This window comes from Myodes glareolus, chromosome 8 (assembly GCF_982192425.1).
Source record: "Myodes glareolus chromosome 8, mMyoGla1.1, whole genome shotgun sequence".
Taxonomy (NCBI): domain Eukaryota; kingdom Metazoa; phylum Chordata; class Mammalia; order Rodentia; family Cricetidae; genus Myodes; species Myodes glareolus.
In genome coordinates, this window is record NC_142033.1 from 100,645,302 (window position 1) to 100,664,064 (window position 18,763).

The following is an 18,763-nucleotide window of genomic DNA, read 5'->3' on the forward strand; positions in this document are numbered from 1 at the left end:
GGCGACTCTGACCAATAGGGGTTTGACTTTGCAGTCGCGCTGTGCGTTGACCTTGCGTTTCTCTCTTCGAGTGTCACCGAGAAAAGGAGGCGCGCGGGCGGGCTGAAGTGTTGGGGAGGGAGTTCTCCCCCCCTCGTTGATCTCCTGTTTCTGTCATCGATTGGGGAATCTGACGAAAGCGGGCGGGCAAAAGAAATGCTTAAACTGGTTCCGAGTTCTTGCGTAGGCCTGGGAGAAGCAAAATCTTGAATTCCTGATGAGGGTCCGTAGGAGAGGGAGAGCGAAAGGAACGAGATTACAAAACCCAATCCCTGACAATTCCCTGCCAAACCACTTAAGGAAAAGGAGTAAACTGAGGCAAACCAAGTACTGAGATGTTCGCCTTCAGATCGTTCCAGGAATGCGGGCACTGTCAGATGTGCAATACCAGAACCTCCTAGACTCCTTCCCCACGCCCCCTGCTCCGCCCCCGGCCCCCTCCCCCCAGTAACGCGGGTCGGAGGAGGAGACGCAAGTTCTGGGGCGGGCGGGTACGACTAGCGTTTATCACTTCCAGCAAGTGCCGGAGCTCGGCCCCGCAGTGCAGAGGCTGCGGTGCGGTTGGTCGCGGGAGCTGGTCCTGCGGGGACCCCGGGGGGGAGGGGGAGCCGGAAAGCCCCCACCGAGGCCGTTGCTGTGGGGCCTCCCCTCCCCCCCGGGCGGGCGCCATGCGGGGGGGCTCCGGCGACGCGGAGCGGCGGCAGCGCTGGAGTCGCCTGTTCGAGGAGCTGGACAGCAACAAGGACGGCCGCGTGGACGTGCACGAGTTGCGCCAGGGGCTGGCCAGGCTGGGAGGGGGCCATCCCGACCATGCACAGCAGGTACCACGGGCAGCGACCACCGCTTCAGGGCCCGCCCGCGCCGTAACCGGTGCACCTGAATGCGGTTGCACGCTACCTGTTGGCTGGACCCACCACCTCTGTCACCTCCCTTCCCCCTACCCACAAGCGTCTGGCCTAAAGGCGTCGCGAGACAAGATTGCCAAGGCCCCGGGCCTGCAGCGCCTGCGGCTGCCAGGACCCAATGCCCCCCCCCTCCCGGGCTGTGGGGTGCCTGCTGGAGAATGCACCGTAGAGCCGGAGGCTTTTCCGTCCACTGCCCGGAGACACACCCTCCGCTGCTCTCTGCATGATCTGATGGGTGACCCGCTCCCACCTGCAGTGAACACAACTTCCCCACCCTGCTGGAGCACCCACTGAGCCCCCAGCTAGCTACCCTAGTCTCTTATTTACATTCCCGGCTGGTGCTTTCTTTCTGGAACCTGGCTGGTTGCCCCAGCATGCCCCGACCGGAGATTCAGTCTATCTGAGGCCACCCTGCCTCTACAGGGGTCCGACCTATCTAGGAAGGAATTTGAGCCTGGGTGCAGCACGGTGGTAAAGCTCTTTCCTAGCATGTGCAAAGGTCCTGGATTCCAGCCCCAGCATGGGAGGTGGCAATGGCGGTGAAAAGAGGCAAGAACTGGCCCTTCTTCAATGTGTCACAGGTGTCCCTTACATCTGAGCCCAGAGGTGTCCCTGAAACAGACCTGTTGCATCTTTGTTGACCTTGAGTCTAAGGTCCCACTTTTCCCGTGGGAATGTAGAGGCCCTATGGCTATTGGCTTTGATCTGTTGGGCCCTATATGAATCAGGATTGTTTCTAACATGACACCCCCCTACCCTAAGACTGCCAAGGAGACAGATTTTATAAGAAAAAGCTAGGTGGGCAGATTTGGGAGACAAGGTGTTGCAGGAGAATTGGAGTTCAAGGTCATTCTCCAAAAGGAAGAGAATGAGGCTAGCCTGGGTTACAGGAGACCACATCTAAAAACAAAAATGTGCCCAAGGTTGCCACTTCACAGTTCTATGACCTTGAGCTGCTTCCGTGACTTAGCAACGTCTCAGTCTGCCTACCAGGAGAACTGGGCAGCAACCAGACTCCTATTATGGCTTGGGGCATCTTGCTGAAAAGTGGGCTGACTGAGGGGCAGGAGTGATGGCCCCTGTACCCCTTCTTGAGTCACGGGGGCTCTGAGTTCCTGGGCCATGAGGCATATTGAGTCATACACACTGTGGGGGTGCAGTCTGCTCAGTCCCCTCTGTCCCTGCTTTTCTCTTCCAGGGCATCTCCTCTGAGGGACACGCTGATCCAGATGGTGGCCTCAGCCTGGAGGAATTCACCCGCTACCTGCAGGAGCGGGAGCAGCGCCTTCTGCTCATGTTTCATAGCCTTGACCGGAACCAGGATGGTGAGATGGGCTCCAAACTGGGGGATGGGCAGATGGGTTAGAACCCACAGTGCTGGGGAGAAGGGGAGGGCTGCTTCTGACTCACAGGCTATTTTGGGAGTTCTTCTCAGCCCCAACTAGGTGATCTGAGCCCAAACCGGCCATCCCACCTCCTGATCCCTTTTAGCAGAGAACCCCTGTCTCTACCCTCAGATGTTTCTTTCTGGACAGTATAGTAGCTTTGGGGACTCTTGGATCCAGGGACAGTCCCGCGACCAAGTGTCTTCTGGGATCCTTAAGTATTGCCTTAAGGTTGGACAGATGGCTCAGGGGGTAAAGTGCTTGCCACAAAACCACAAGGTCCTGAGTTCAATCCCTAGAACCTATACTGGGGAGGGAGGAACTGAAAAATTAATAAATAAGCAAATATTGCTTTAGTCTCTTCTAGCATAGGGACCTCTGCAATCATCCCTGAACTCATTCATTCCTGATAATGGAGGACCCCCCCAATACTGCCCAGTTTCAACTCTGAGTAGCACCCACAACTGGCATAAAAATCTCTCCCCCAAGGCTAAGAAGCTCACTCAGTGGGTAAAGTGCCTACTAGGCAAACACAAGGACCTGAGTTCAAATCCCCAGCACCCATTAAGCTGGGTAGGGTGGTGCCCACCTATGACCCCAGCACAGTGAGAGACCTTTTCTCAAAAGAAACATGGAGAGAGACTGAGGAAGACACAGCCATTGACCTCTGACCTACACACACACACACACACACACACACACACACACACGCGCGCGCGCGCGCGCGCGCGCGCGCTGCGCGCACTTCTGGACCCCCCCTTGTCCAGTCTTTGGCTTGGGTATCTCCTGGGACACCCTTTCCAGGTCACATCGATGTCTCTGAGATTCAGCAAAGCTTCCGAGCGCTGGGCATCTCTATCTCGCTGGAGCAGGCAGAGAAAATCCTACACAGGTGAGTTACAGGAGTTTCAGGCCCTTGGAGACCCATCCCCACCCCCACCCCCTCCCCTGCCAGACAGTTCTGTCCTCTGAGCCCCAGCCCCGGCTCCAGGGAGGGCGGGGCTGAAAAGTTGGACTTCGGAGCCAAACAGATCTTAGGCCAGTGGCCTGAAGTCCCTGTCTGACCCCGAAAAGTGCTGGTAGGTGCTACAGCTACCCACACAGGGCTGGTTTAAAGGATTACACAGGCGAGCCAGTCAGATAATGTGACTGGATCATACCTGGGGCCTGAACCTGTCATCCTAGCACTTAAGAGGCCAAGGCAGGAGGATTGCCATGACTTTGAGGTCAACTTGGACTTCAGAATGAGACTTTCCTTAAAAACAACTCCAAACATCCAGGCATGTGAAGCTGGCAAGGTGGTTCAGTAGGTCAGGGCGCTTGCCCCTCAAACCTGATGAGGCCAGTTGGATCTCCAATACCCACATGGTGGAAGGAAAGTATCAACCCAGCAAGTTGTTCCCTGACCTCTACGTCAAGCCGTGGCACAAATATGAGCACATACACACACAGTAAATTTGTTTTAAAAATCCACATGAGATGGCTCAGCAGTTAAGAGCAATGACTGCTCTTCTAGAGGATCCAGGTTCAGTTCCCAGCATCTACACAGTAGCTCACAGCTGTCTGTAGCTCCAGTTCCAGGACACCCTCACACAAACATACATGCAGGCAATGTACCAATGCACGTTAAAAAATAATAATAAGTACTGGACGGTGGTGGTACACACCTGTAATCCCAGCACTAGGGAGGCAGAGACAGGTGGATCTCTGTGAGTTTGAGACCAGTCTGGTCTACAGAGTGAGTTCCAGGACAGGCTCCAAAGCTAGAGAGAAACCCTTTCTTGAAAAACCAAAAAATAGGGCTGAAGAGATGGCTCAGTGGTTAAGAACACTGCCTGCTCTTCCAAAGGTCATGAGTTCAATTCCCAGCAACCACATGGTGGCTCACAACCATCTATAATGAGATCTGGTGCCCTCTTCTGGCCTGTAGGCATTCACGCAGACAGAATATTGAGAATACTGTACACATAATAAATAAATAAATCTTTAAAAAAAAAAAGAAAAAGAAAAACCAAAAAATAAAATAAAATAAAAAATAATAATAAATAAATAAATATTTTTTAAAGTCAGATACAATAGTATAGCCCTAGCACACAGCATTAAGGAGGCTGAGGTAGGGAGATTGCTATGAGATTGCTTAGACTATGAAGTAAAAGCCTGGCTTGACAAAACGGCTGAGAAACGGATGGCTCAGTGGTTAAGAGTGTGAATTATTCTAACAGTGTTTGATTCCTAGCACCCAAGCCAGCTGGCTCACAATTATCTGTAATTATGCTTCAGGACACACACATACAATTTAAAATAAATAATTTTTAAAAGGTTTTAAAATGCTTTAGCCAGATGGCACATGGCTGTCATATCAGCACTCAGAAAGCTAGGCAGGAGGATTGTGCATGAGTTGGAGGCCAGTCTGATCTTCAGGGTAAGACCCTACCTTAAAAAAAAAATGCAGGCATGGGGTGTTGTTCTAGCTAGCTTCAGGTACTCAGGCAGGAGGATTGTGAATTCCAAGCCAGCCTGGGCAATAGAGTGAGATCCTATCTCAACATAACAAACCAGTGCTGTAGAGAAGCAATGCACTTTGTGCTTCCCAAGTCCATGAAGGCTAGCGGCACCCCAGCTCCGCCAGCCCGGACCCTGAGCCTCCCCAGCTCCGCCAGCCCGGACCCTGAGCCTCTGCTCGCCCCACCTCCAGCATGGACCGCGACGGCACCATGACCATTGATTGGCAGGAATGGCGAGACCACTTTCTGCTGCACTCTCTGGAGAATGTGGAGGATGTCCTGTACTTCTGGAAGCATTCAACGGTAAGTCAGGGGCCACTGGCAGGGGTGGAGGCTAGCTCAAGCCCCCCCAGGTCTCAAAAGGGCTGGGCCAGGACTCTGAAGGTGTCAGCAACATATGGGGGTTCAGGAGTGGTAACCCCAATGGACATCCTTGCTAGCTGCTGAGAGCCCGTTAGTCTTGCACAGATTCCAGGGCCAGTTGGTTGGAATTAGGGTTATGGGGGAGAAAAATACACCAAATGGTGTTCCCACGGTCGACCCACGCAACTGCCAGCTGCCGGCTGCTCCTCGCCTGCTCCGAGGCTCACACTGCACTGCGGCTGAGGGGAAGATGCAGGCAGACACTGTCTTTGGAGGGACAGAGGAGTCCACTGCGGGTGGGGAGGGAGCCTGTTGGTGTCAGGAGGAGATCCATCTATGGGATCTGACAGGATCCTTGTTGCATTTGCTTGTCCGGGGAAATGTGGACAAATATTTGCTCACCTCAGGTGAGGTGACACAGCCCAAAGGAAGGATTCACCAAGGTCTGATGTGGTAAGCCCATGAGATACTTGAGTTTCATTAGAGCACCCGGAGGGGTCACTTACAGGATCTGGGTGACCCCCCAAACAGCTGCGCTGCTGCTGAGTCTGACTCCATCCACGTGGCACCCCATGGTGGAAGCTGCACCACCAGAGTCTTTCGATTAGCTTTCTGCTTCCTATATAGTTAATGCTTTCCAGGATTCCTTGCAGCTGGGGTGGGACAGCGAGTGGACTTCCTGGTGAGGTCTTGTGACTGCTCCCTCCCTACCAGGGGGTGCAATAGCTCCATTACCATAGACCCAGTTATCACCAGATTATTCTGCTCAATTCGTTGCTATAGCTACCAGGCCAAGGTAATGCTGCCTTAAAATGGCAACGTGGTAATGATGTCATGCTGAGGAAAAAGCCAGTGCGATCCTCTTGGGAGATCCAGAGATGTTCGCCCCCAAGATCCACAGTTGGGAAATCTATGGCTAAGCTCAAGGAGGGAGAGCCTCCTCGGAAGGACTCCTGGGAAAGGCCTTCTAGGGAAAAGTTTTCTGGGAAAGACTCTTGGGTGAAGATTTGTAGGAGAGACCTCCCCATGGAGGAGAGCAGATCCTTTGGTAAGACTCGCTAGCTCTTTTGCTGGGATCCTGTGGTGAGATCTGGTAGAATTTTCAGTAAGATTCAATAGATTCTTTGGTGGGCCTCTGTGAATCTTTTGGTAAGAATCGGTAGCTCCTTTGGTAAGATCAGGGGACCCTCTGGTGAAATCCAGTGGCACCTTTTTCCTTTTTTGTTTTTGGGGTTTTTTTTGTTTTGTTTTGTTTTGTTTTTCGAGTCAGGGTTTCTCTGTGTACCTCTGGCTGTCCTGAAACTAGCTCTATAGACTAGGCTGACCTTGAACTCAGAGATCGCCCCCTGCCTCTGCCCCCGAGTGCTGGGATTAAAAGCATGCACCACCACCACTCCTGGATTCTGTTTTTAACGGTTACTTATTTTGTGTGAGAGGCACATGTGTGAAGGTCAGAAGACAGCTTGGGGAAGTCTTTTTTCTCTCCTTCCATCATATGGCTCCCAGGTATTGAACTCAGGTCTTCAGACTCGGCCACACATGCCTTGACCTTAGTGACCCTCTCACAGGCCCTGCAGTTGACTCTTGTGTGGGAGTCATGGCTCCTTTGGCAAGGCTCAGTGGACTGAGTTATAGTTTTTAGTACTTAATGGATCCTTTAGTACAGTGGTTCTCAACCCATGGGCCGCGACCCCTTTGGGGTCGAACAACCAATCCTTTTACAGGGGTCACCTAAGACTATTCAGAAAACACAAATATTTACATTATATAAATGTAAATATTTACAGCAAATATTACAGTAAATATTTGTAGCAAAATTACAGTTATAAAGTAGCAACAAAACTAACTTTATGGTTGGGTGTCACCACAACATGAAGAACTGTATTAAAGGGTCACAGTGTTAGGAAGGTTGAGAGCCTCTGCTTTAGTGGAACTCCATGGAGATCTCCCAGAGGAACCCTAGGGTATCATAGCCAGACTGCTGGTTGGATGTTTTAGTGGCAGGATCCAAAAGCAATCAGCTGAACTCTTCCAAGCAAGGTCCTTTGGTGGACTCTGGGGTGTCCTGGAATTCATAGGGGAGCCTTCCCCACTTAGGACCCAGGTGCATCCCCCACCTCTGCTGGGACATGACCCCTGCAGCCCCCATCCTCAGGTCCTGGACATTGGTGAATGCCTGACGGTGCCTGATGAGTTCTCCAAGCAGGAGAAACTTACCGGCATGTGGTGGAAGCAGCTGGTGGCTGGCGCAGTGGCTGGTGCTGTGTCGCGGACAGGCACAGCTCCTCTGGACCGTCTCAAGGTCTTCATGCAGGTGAGAGGACCTGAAGGGGCCCACCCCATCATCCAGGTCCTGGGCCTAGTAGAGCATCTTAAGGCTACCTTCTCTCCCCACTCAGGTCCATGCCTCCAAGTCCAACCGGCTCAACATCCTAGGGGGCTTGCGGAACATGATTCAAGAAGGGGGCATCTTGTCCCTCTGGCGGGGCAATGGTATCAACGTGCTCAAGATCGCCCCTGAGTCAGCCATCAAGTTCATGGCTTACGAACAGGTTGGTCCAGGAGAGAGTATATTCAGTCTTGGGAAGCAGAAATTAAGCGCAAGGGCTCAAGGGCTTTGGCTTGCACCACGCCCCCTACTGTCCAGCTCCGTGCCAGCTGGAGAACAGTGGAATGCATGAACAGCTCAGTAATCTCCAAGGTTCCATGCGCTTCACACCACCCCCATGTTTCCATCCTCAGATCAAGCGGGCCATCCGGGGGCAGCAAGAGACGCTGCACGTTCAGGAGCGCTTCGTGGCTGGCTCCCTGGCCGGGGCCACAGCTCAAACCATCATATACCCCATGGAGGTGAGGAGGAGGGGCCTGAGGAAGACCCAGCATGGGAAGGTGGGCCTGCCTTACTGCGCCATTTCCTGCTCTGCACTGTGTGTGGAGCTAACTGTAACCCTAACTGCCTGACTTAGGACCAGGAGCCGTTTCCTGTCTAGCTTGTCTGGGTATCTCAATTTGAGATGTAACTTCTTGGGACATAGTAGTCATAGTAATGGGCCATTTATGGATAGGCCTGCCAAGTAAGTGCAAGGGTGGCAGGCATGAGCACCACACCTGATTTACGTGGTGCTCGGGATGGAAATCAGGCCTTTACATACACTAAGTAGACACTCGACCTCCTCAGACCCAGCTAGGTCCGCAGGACATCTGCTTTCGGGAGTAGCGACTTCTAGGTGACGACACTCCTGGGCTTACTCGGAAGTAGTTTTTCAAAGGATTTGACAGAGTTCTCACCCAGGTACTGAAGACAAGGCTGACTCTACGGAAAACTGGCCAGTACAAGGGGCTCCTGGACTGCGCAAGGCGGATCCTGGAGCGCGAAGGGCCCCGTGCCTTCTACCGTGGTTACCTGCCCAACATGCTGGGCATCATCCCCTATGCTGGAATCGATCTAGCCGTCTACGAGGTCTGTGGATAACCTACCATCCCTCCCTCCCTTCTTTCTCGTTCTGGGATCTGGCCGAGGACACTCTTTGCTTCTCATAGCTAGGAAGGACAATCGTAGACTTCAAAACTGCGGTGGGCCTTGAAGCCCTGGAGAGCCCCTCCAGACATCATACCTCTCTTCTGTCACTGATGCAAAAACAAACAAACAAAAAACAAAATTTGTTTCCAGTTCCACTTGGTGGCGCACACTTGCCATCCCAGGACTCAGGCTGAAGTAGGAAGGTCGGGAGTTCGAGGGTGGCCTGCAGTAGATAGTCAGCTTTAAGACAGCCTGGTTATGTGAAAACACCCAGTCTTGGAAAACAAAATTCGGTTTGTTTATTTATTTATTTATTTATGTTTTTTAAAAGACAGGGTTTCGCTGTTTAAGCTCTGGCTGTCCTGGAACTCAGTTTGTGGACCGGGCTGGCCTCGAACTCACAAAGATCTGCCTGCCTCTGCCTCCTGAGTACTGGGATTAAAGGCGTGCACCACCACCACCTGGCTTGGAAAACAAAATTTAAACTAGACCTGGTGCCTCGTGCCTTTAATCCCAGCACTGGGAAAGCAGAGGTAGGCAGATCTCTGCAAATTTGAGGCCAACCTGGTCTACAGAGTGAGTTCCAGGACAGCTAGGACTGTTACACAGAGGAAACCCTGCCTCTGGAAAATAAAAAAAAGAGGGGGTTCAAGTGATGGCTCAGTGGTTAAGGGTACCAACTGCTCTTCCAGAGAGCCCAGGATTCAAACCAGCACACACACGGCAACTAACAACTGTTTGTAACTCCAAGATCTGACACTCTCACACAGACATACATGCAGATAAAACACCAATGGACATAAAATAAAAATAAATAAATTATAAAAAAGAAAAAGAAAAACAAAAATTAAAATATCAAAAGCAGCTGGATGTGGTGGTACACGCCTTTAGTTCCAGCACTTGGGAGGCAGAGGCAGGTGGATCTTTGTGAGTTCGAGGCCAACCTGGTCTACAAGAGCTGATTCCAGGATAGGCACCAAAGCTACAGAGAAACCCTGTCTCAAAATACCAAAAAAAAAAAAAAAGAAAGAAAAGAAAAGAAAAATCAACAGCAACCAAATAGAAGAATGGGGCTAAAGAGATGGCTCAACCATTAAGAGTGCTTACTGCTTTGGTAGAGAACCTGAGTTCAGTTCCCAGCACCAACATCAGGTCTAACAGTGCCCTATAAACCCAGCTCCAGGGGATGCGGCACCCTCTTCTGGTCTCTAGAAGCAATGCACTCTCATGGTATACATACACTCACATAGGCACACACATGCACACATAAATAAAAAAATAATCTTTCCAAAAATATAAAAAGGTCACTTTTAGCCAGGCATGGAGAGTGGTGCCTGTCATCCAACACTCAGAAGGCTGATGCAGGAGGATTACCACAACAAGTAGGCATGGTGGCAAATGCCTTTAATCCCATGCCTTGGGGAGGCAGAGGCAGGAGGATCTTTGCCAGCCTTGGCCCTTTCTCAGAACAAGAATAATAATAATATAACCATTTTCCCTCCCTAAGGTGCTGCAGATGAAGCCTAGGGGTTTACATTTGCCTCTTTGGAGTTATGGAAGGTTTAGCTTCGTAGGAATCAGGGCTCCTCCAGCTCCTAAGAGTGTGAACATGGTGTGAAATAAGCCTCGGACACCATCTTCCCCAAAGTATGTGTGGGTTCTGGCCTGGTCTCCAGACCAGCACATTCTCTTCCTTCCTTCCTTCATTTTTCAATTATTTGTTATTTTCAATTTTTGTTATGTGTGGTTGTTTGCCTGCCTGTACACTGCATGTGGTACCCGTGGAGGCCAGAAGAGGGTGCTAGGTTGCCTGGAACTGGAGTTACAGAGGGCTGTGTGTCACCATGTGAGTGCTGGGTATTAAACCTGGATCCTCTTCAAGAGCAGCCAGTGCTCTTAACCACTAGCCATCTTCCCAGCTCCTCTCCCCTTTTTTCTGTCTCCCCCTTTTCCTTTCCTTTTTCCTTAAAACAGGGTCTTTTGTTTTGTTTTTTCTTTTTCTTTTTTTTTAAATTTTATTTATTTATTAAGTATACAGTGTTCTGCCAGAAGAGGGCACCAGATCCCATTATAGATGGTTGTGAACCACCATGTGGTTGCTGGGGATTGAACTCAAGACCTCTGGAAGAACAGCCAGTGCTCTTAACCTCTGAGCCATCTCTCCAGCCCCTGTTTTGTTTTTCAAGACAGGGTTTCTCTGTAGCTTTGGAGCCTGTCCTGGAACTAGCTCTTGTAGACCAGGTTGGCCTCGAACTCACAGAGATCCGCCTGCCTCCCGAGTGCTGGGATTAAAGGCATGCACCATCACTGCCCGGCAAAACAGGGTCTTATATAGCCTTCATTGACCTCAAACTTACTAGGTAGCTGAGCAGGATCTTGAACTCCTCCTGAGTGCAGGGAAAACTGGTCTATACTACCAACCCAAGTCAATGTGGTGCTGTGTGGAGCCAGGGCTTCATGCATATTTGGCAAATGTCCCACCAACTGGAACACAGCTCTTTTGTTTTTAAAGGTGGGGGCTCACTATGCATTCCATAATGGCATGGGTTCATGAGTAATCCCCCTGCCTCAGCCTCCTGAGTACTAACATTAAAGGCATGACTACTGTCCCTGGCAACATAATACCATGTGTGTGTGTGTGTGTGCACAAGTGTGTAAAGGCCAGAAGACAACCTCAGGTGTCAGTTTTCAGATACCGTTTACCTTATTTTTTGACATGCTATCTCTCACTGGGACCTGGGGCTCATCAAGGAGGCTAGAGGGGTTCATCAGTAAACCCATGTATCTCTGCCTCCCGCCTCCCCAGCAATGTACTTACAGGCATATACAACATGCCTGGCCTTTGACATGGGTGCTGGAGATCAGACTCAGTTCCCCACGCTTGTGTGGCAAGAGGTTTGCCAACTGAGCCATCTCACCAGCGCAGAGCAGTTCATGTTCGTGTCTCCATGTGTGTCCTTGTGTCACAGTATGTGTGTGGACATCAGCAGGTACCATATAGGAGTTGGTTCTCTCTCTTCGCCATGTGGGTTCCAGTGATCAAACCTAGTTATCAGGCTTGCTTGCAAGCACCTTTACCCACTGAGACATCTCATCAGTCCACAACAGCTTTTGATAACTCATTTAACATATATATTCTCAGCACCCACATAGTGACTCTTGGCCACCCATAGCTCCAGTTCCAGAGGATCAGACACCCTCTTCTAACCCCCATAGGTACTGCATGCTTATGGTATGCAGACATACATGGAGGCAAAATACCCATACATATAAATTGAAAATAGATAAGTCTTTAAACGGGCGGTGGTGGCAGTGCACACCTTTAATCTCAGAATTTAGGAGGCAGAGGCAGGCCTCTGACTTTGAGTCCAGCCTGGTTTATGTAGTGAGTCCTACAACCAGATCTACAGAGAGACCCTGCCTCAAAAGAGAGGCTTGGGGAGTTAGGGGACTGGCTGAGTTGGTAGTGTGCCTGCCATACAAGGAAGAGGATGTGAATTCTGATTCAGAATCTAAGCACCAGGAAGAGCATCTGCAACTCCAGGGCTGAGAGCCAGAACAGGAGGATCCTGGAGCTTCCTGATTGGCCATCCAATGAGCTTCAGGTTCAGTAAGAGAGTCTGTCTCCGAAGGTAAGATGAGAGAGTTAACCTGATTGACCAACCTCTAGCCTCCACACTTCCTCCAGTGGGCATGCATCCCTGCACACACACAAGCACACACATAAACCCCTCAAAATAATAAGAGGAAAGAAAAAAGATGGGGGGAGAGGAAGATCTTGGAAGAAGGTTCCAGAAAACTCCAGAGTTTGGGACACATGGCTTCCCCTCAGTTTCTCATATGCTACATAGGAACCATATGAATAGGCATCTTCCATTGGTTGAAATATTCTGAGGTTGCAGCTCCTATGAGGGTGAGGGAAGTAGAGATCGGAGGAAGGCAGGGTCTCTCGCTCGGCTCCCATGCTCACTCACTTGTCTAGGCTGACTAGTTGCCAGCCCCAGAGATCCTCTTGCCTCAACCTCTCCAGAGCAGTGTTTACAAGTGTGCACAGCCACATCTGTCTCCTTTGTGCACACTGAGATCTGAACTCAGCTCCTGTTGCTCATGAAGCAATCTTTCTCTGCAGAGCCATCTGCTTGGGTCCTCCTTTTTTTATTTGAAATTTTACCTACTTTTGTTATAGACAGCGTCTCACTTTGTTGCTCAGGCTGATCACAAGCTCCCGGGCATAATCGGCCTCCTGCCTCAGCCTCTTGGGCAGCTAGATTCACGGATGATCACTGCAATTCCTGAAGCATCCCGTCTTCACTGTAGATCCACCAGTCCCGTTTCTATGTCTGATGTCCCTTGACTCCCTCCTCTTTGTCCCTCTTCTTCATATAAGCCCACTCCCATCATCCTTTAAATCTCATCAGCTAAAGTACCCTAAGACCCCACGATGAGGCACTAACTTGTCTTCAGAGGGTTGGAGGGTATAGCTCAGGGTCTCGAGCACTCCCCTAACATGCACAGAGTCTGGGGTCCATCCCAGGACCTCAGTACCCCATTTAGAGAGGTAGAGGCAGAAAGGCCAGGAGTTCTGGTTCATTTTCAGCTACTTAGTAGATTTGGGACCCATCTGGGCAAGAATTTGTCTTTAAAAATCCAAAATGGGGGGGGGGCTGGAGAGATGGCTTACCTGTTAAGAGCACTGACTGCACAGGGCAGTGGTGGCGCACACCTTTAATCCCAGCACTCGGGAGGAAGAGGCAGGCAGATCTCCGTGAGTTCGAGGCCAACCTGGGTCTACAAGAGCTAGTTCCAGGATAGCTAGGACTGTTACACAGAGAAACCCGATCTCAAAACAGCAAGCAAACAAACAGCACTGACTGCTCTTCCAGAAAACTGGGGTTCAATTCCCAGCTTCTACATGGTGGCTCACAACTATCTGAAACTCCATTTACAGGAGATCCAATGCCCTCATACAGACATTCATGCAGGTAAAACAGCAATATACATAAAATAAAACAAAATATTATTTTTAAAAAAATTCCTCAGTTGAGCCTCCACCTAGACTCCCCCAGAGGCAGGCTTGGGGATGTGGTTTCTCCCACCCCCACCCTGCCTAGAATCCCCCAATGAGGGGCCGGGGGCGTGGTCAGGGGGTGGAACCCCCACCTAGAACCCCAATGATGGGCTGGGCCACTGTCAGAGGTGGTGCCTCTGCCTAGAATCCCCCAGTGAGGTGCTGGGGCGTGGCTCTGAGGGGGTGGGGTCGGGGAAGACAAACTGCATGATCTTATCTAGTACCAGCAACTGTGGCATACAGAGCTAGTAACAAGGTCTTGTACACCAGGGTCTTCCTATCTGCAACTCTAAACCCATTTGTTCCTTTCTCTTCTAGACTCTGAAGAATCGCTGGCTTCAGCAGTACAGCCACGAATCAGCAAACCCAGGCATTCTCGTGCTCCTGGCCTGTGGCACCATCTCCAGCACCTGCGGCCAGATTGCCAGTTACCCCCTGGCACTGGTCCGGACCCGAATGCAGGCCCAAGGTGAGAAGCCTGGGAGGGAGGCTGGGGTAGGAAAGTCAGCCATTTGGGTCTCACCTGCAGTCACCTAAGTCCGTGGAGGTAGAGTCTGGGCTGGGTTCCTGTGGGTTTGTGTGACCTCCGTAAGTCTTTCTTGTTGTCTGGACTTCAGTTTACCCACTAGTGATGCTGACCAGGGAGTCCTTCACCTGAGTAGTCAGTGGCGTCGGGTACAGGGAAGTACCGCAGGCAACATTGTGGCATTTCTGGGCCTGCCAGTAACCTGAGCTGTTATTCAAAGCTAAGAGAAAACAAGGGAGTGAGGCCTGCTCAGAACAGAACTAGCCAAAGTCAGGGAAGGACAGTGTCATTGTTTTGTTTGTTTGTTTGTTTGTTTGTTTGTTTAATGGGACAGGGTCTAACTATGTATCCCTGGCTGGCCTGGAACCCAGAGATCTGCCACTGGCCTCTGCCTCCTACAGGTGTGCACCCCCATGCCCAACCTTAAGGACAACCTAGTTACCGTGTTTTGTTTCTATTTCATGGTGGTTTCTTTTTGAAGATTTATTTTTATTTCTGCACTTGTGCATGAACATGTGTGCGTGAGAATGGGTGGGGGAGCTGAGACACCCATACGCACCCATCAGACTCCCTGGAGCTAGGAGGTCACTTGCAGAGGTGCCAGCAACTGAGTTCTGGGCCTCCAGAAGAGCAGGAAGCTCTCTATCCCACAGAACACCACTCCAGCCCTTTTAAGACAGGAGTGCTGTGTCCCAGGCTGGGCTGGAACTCAGGACAGTCCTCCTGCCTCACCTTCCCCACTATTTTCCCTCTGTATTTGCCTCCCACGGATTATTTTCCGGTTCTGCTTTCCCTGAGTCTGTTTTTGTGAACCTCAGTGTTTGTGTTCCTTGTTTTTGCTGGAGAAACGACCGGCAAATGAGATAAATGCTCTGTACCCTCATGAACTTCATCCCCTGGGAAGGAGGAAGGGTCAGCAATCGTTCCACAATTCAGGGTTGATTTAGGGTTGAGGAGAGGTAGGAAACCGACTTAGACTGAGGTGTCACAGATGGCTCCCCCAAACAGCCAGCTTTGGGATGGAGGAGGGAAAGATGAGAAGTTAGCCCTGAAGAGAAGATTAACTTTAAGGAAGGGGGATTTCTCACACACCTAATTGTACACACTTTCTCTCTCTCTCTCTCTCTCTCTCTCTCTCTCTCTCTCTCTCTCACACACACACACACACACACACACACACACACACACACACACACACCTGCTGTTTCCATTCATTCCCAAATGGAAGACTGACTGTTCCTAGATCCTCAGGCATCCATGGTGTTGTGGTAGGGCTTGCTGTTCCTTTATGCCACTCTCTTGCCTCTTTTGAACTAGTCACCTAGCCCACCCCTAGGGATGGGCCTGGAGGGGGAATGAGAGGGGGAAGCTTTGATCTTACCTGGCTCCCAATCCACCCACAGCCTCCATTGAGGGTGGCCCACAGGTCTCCATGGTGGGTCTGCTTCGACACATCTTATCCCAGGAGGGTGTGTGGGGCCTCTACCGGGGCATTGCCCCCAACTTCATGAAGGTCATTCCAGCCGTAAGCATCTCCTACGTGGTCTACGAGAACATGAAGCAGGCCCTGGGGGTCACATCCAGGTGAGGGACCAGGAACCTGTCACCCCAAGATTTCTTCATCTTCATCACGGCATCTCCCATGCTGACGTCCTCAACCGCCGGAAACTAATGGCCTGACCAGGATTAGTTCCTAATCCCCCAACCCAAGCCGCTGGATACCAGTACCCAGATCCCAGGTCTTTGGCCCTGTGTTCTGACATCTGTACCACTAGGCCCCACTCTTTGGCCACTGGATCCCAGTACTGGATCCTTGACTTCACAACCAGACTCCCAGACCCTAACTTCTGTACCTCACACACCACTTGAAATGCAGAACTATCCACACTCTGGCCCTGAGCCCTTATCCCCAAGCCCCTTGACCCTGCGCATCTACACACCAGAGCCGGATCCTGCTTTTCCTTGCCTCACTGGGTGCTGGGCCACCCTGTGCAACAACAGATGGTCCCAATGCCCCAAGCATGAGGGCACACATCTATGTATCCTGCAATCCAGATCTCAGATTCTTTGGGCACCAGACCCTCATGCCTCACTAGACCTGAGACCGTAAACCTGCCGGTGAGCTTCCTGTCACTCACCTCATAGTCTGAATTCTAGAAGCCAGAAACTCTTAGCCACAGGGTCCTGACAGAGCAACGCCAAGATCCTGGGTTACTGGATCCCAGATCCCTCACCCCAAACAATTCTTTTACCTCGACTTGGAGTTTCATGCCCTTCCGCTTTGACTGCCTGATCTACATTTTAACACACCCTCAATCTCTTGTCACTGGATCCCAGAGTCCCAAGTCCTAACCCCAGGAACCACCAGCATGTGAGCTCCAGGGTGGATTCTGGATGCCACAGCTGTTCAATCTCAGATCCCAGAGTCCTTTAACCCCTTCTCTGGATACCATCCATAGAAGACCAAGCTCTCCCAGACACTACTGGGTTCTAAGCTTTGCTCCTGCACCCCAAGTTCTCAGACTACTCCCCAAGTCTAGATCTCAGCAGCCCAGTGGCAGCATCTCAGATCCCACAGTCACCCCAGTATCCCAGACACACCCTGGAGCTGATTCCCATTACATGGAACCACACCATCAGGGATCCTTCTGGAAACCCAGACCCTGGACTAGTAGCTCCACACCAGGCAGTAAGGGAATGGGATGTATGTACCACACCATACCCCATATGAATGCTGAATCTCCCCACAGCTAGGATACATCTCCACTACCCCTCCACTCCCCCAAATCACCTCCCTCCCCATCTCCCTCTCTGAAATGTCTTCCACACCCCTGCCCACCTGCCAGGCTAGTAACTCCCAGAGTCCAGGTTCCTCTGGGAGGGTCTGGTCTGCTTATTCATGGGTGGGGACTTGCCAGGTGAAGCCAGGAGACACAGCCAAGGGGACCTTCTGCATCCCAGCACTGCCAGCCCTGTTCGGGCCTCAGAAAGTCACAATTAAGGACCAATATACAGCATCCTTCCTGAAACCCAGCATCCAGTATGCAAAATGAAAAAACCCCAGACTGACTCGGGGTCTATTTTTCTACCAGACAGAGAGCAAAGTCCCCTAACTCCCCACCACATTCCCATACCCTCTGCACTTCAATATTGGATTCTGAGCTTAGGATAAGTGGGGGTGCCCTGCTCAACTCCCCGATCTCTGGGGACCCCATTAAAGGACTGTGAAAGGAACTAGGATGTTGAGGGGCAAGAGGACCCCACCGTGGCTCCCACCTCTCGCTCCAGCCGACACCAAGTCCGTCTCTCTGCCCGTGTGTGTCATTTCAAGGGAAGAGAATAAATTTTCTAAGCTCTTTCACTGTCGCTCTTTCATTTTTTTAAAATTACATTTGTTTTATGAGGGAGGGGCATGTGGAAGCCAGAGGAGAGCTTGTGGGAGTCTGCCCTTTCCTCCCACCATGTGGGTCCTGGGGATCAAACTCACTGGTCAGACTTGGCAGCGAGCAGCTTTTTTGACCGCGCTGTAGTTCTGTGACTTTTAAAAACTTATAGAAATGGGTGTGGGAATGGCACTGGGGTACTCCCAAGGAGGGGAGATGAGACACAGCGCTCTCTCTCTCTCTCTCTCTCTCTCTCTCTCTCTCTCCTTCCTTTATCTCTCTCCCTATCTCCATCCTCTCTTCCCTTTTACCTTATCCCCTGCTTCCCACCTGCCTTCATCTCCCACTTCCTCCTTCCATCCTCTCTCCCTCACTTTCTTGCTTCTCCTCTATCACCTCCCCCTCCTTTCCTTTCTTCCCCATTCCTCTGCTCCTCTCTTCTTCCCTCTTCTCCAAGAGTTGGAAGCTTCAGTTTCCACTCCATTTATAAACAGCAAGCAGGCTGGAGAAATGGCTCACTGTTGAGAGCCCGCTGCTCCTGCAGAGGACCCGAGATGCAGTTTCAACACCCACATGATGACTCACAATCACCTAAAGCTGCAACTCCAGGATATAATGCCCCCTTCTGGACTCTGAGGATACAGCACTCACATGCACACACACAGACACACAAGTGAGGCCCTGACCACCCAAATCTGGTCCCTGAGACTCACATGCAAGTGAAAGGAGGGAATAAAGTCCACAAAACAGTCATCTGACCTCCACACACACACACACACAACATAATACACACTCACACTCAACCACAAAACAGTCATCTGACCTACACACACACACACAACATAATACACACGCACACCCAAATACATTTTAAAGATTTGATTTGTTGTGTGTATCTGATCTGTGTGTGAGACGGCTAGAGGCCTCAGATCCCCTGGAGCTGCAGTGGCTGTTAGCCACCTAACATGGTGCTGGGAACTGAACCCAGGTCCTCTGTGAGAGCACTATGTTTTCTTTTTTTGTTAATTTTGTTTGGTTTTCGAGACAGGGTTTTCTGTACCACCACCACC

At 51.0% G+C, this 18,763-nt stretch overlaps 1 protein-coding gene across 4 annotated transcripts; it reads left to right on the forward strand.

The window, feature by feature from the left end:
- Positions 1 to 513: 513 nt before the first annotated feature.
- Positions 514 to 17,671, forward strand: Slc25a23 (solute carrier family 25 member 23). 4 transcript variants are annotated; one of them, XM_087909235.1, is made up of 11 exons: positions 518 to 860; positions 2,143 to 2,269; positions 3,134 to 3,221; positions 5,025 to 5,136; positions 7,352 to 7,510; positions 7,596 to 7,748; positions 7,939 to 8,046; positions 8,489 to 8,656; positions 14,103 to 14,253; positions 15,714 to 15,894; positions 17,157 to 17,671. In XM_087909235.1, the coding sequence occupies exons 1-11, from the start codon at positions 708 to 710 to the stop codon at positions 17,230 to 17,232; spliced, it is 1,476 nt and encodes a 491-aa protein (XP_087765361.1). In that variant the 5' UTR covers positions 518 to 707; the 3' UTR covers positions 17,233 to 17,671. The 4 variants fall into 4 exon arrangements, with proteins under 4 accessions (XP_087765360.1, XP_087765361.1, XP_087765359.1 ...); XM_087909234.1 differs by lacking the exons at positions 15,714 to 15,894; positions 17,157 to 17,671 and adding an exon at positions 10,224 to 10,363 and having other exon boundaries at positions 514 to 860; positions 14,103 to 14,242; XM_087909233.1 differs by lacking the exons at positions 15,714 to 15,894; positions 17,157 to 17,671 and adding an exon at positions 15,539 to 15,558.
- The last annotated feature ends 1,092 nt before the right edge of the window (positions 17,672 to 18,763 follow it).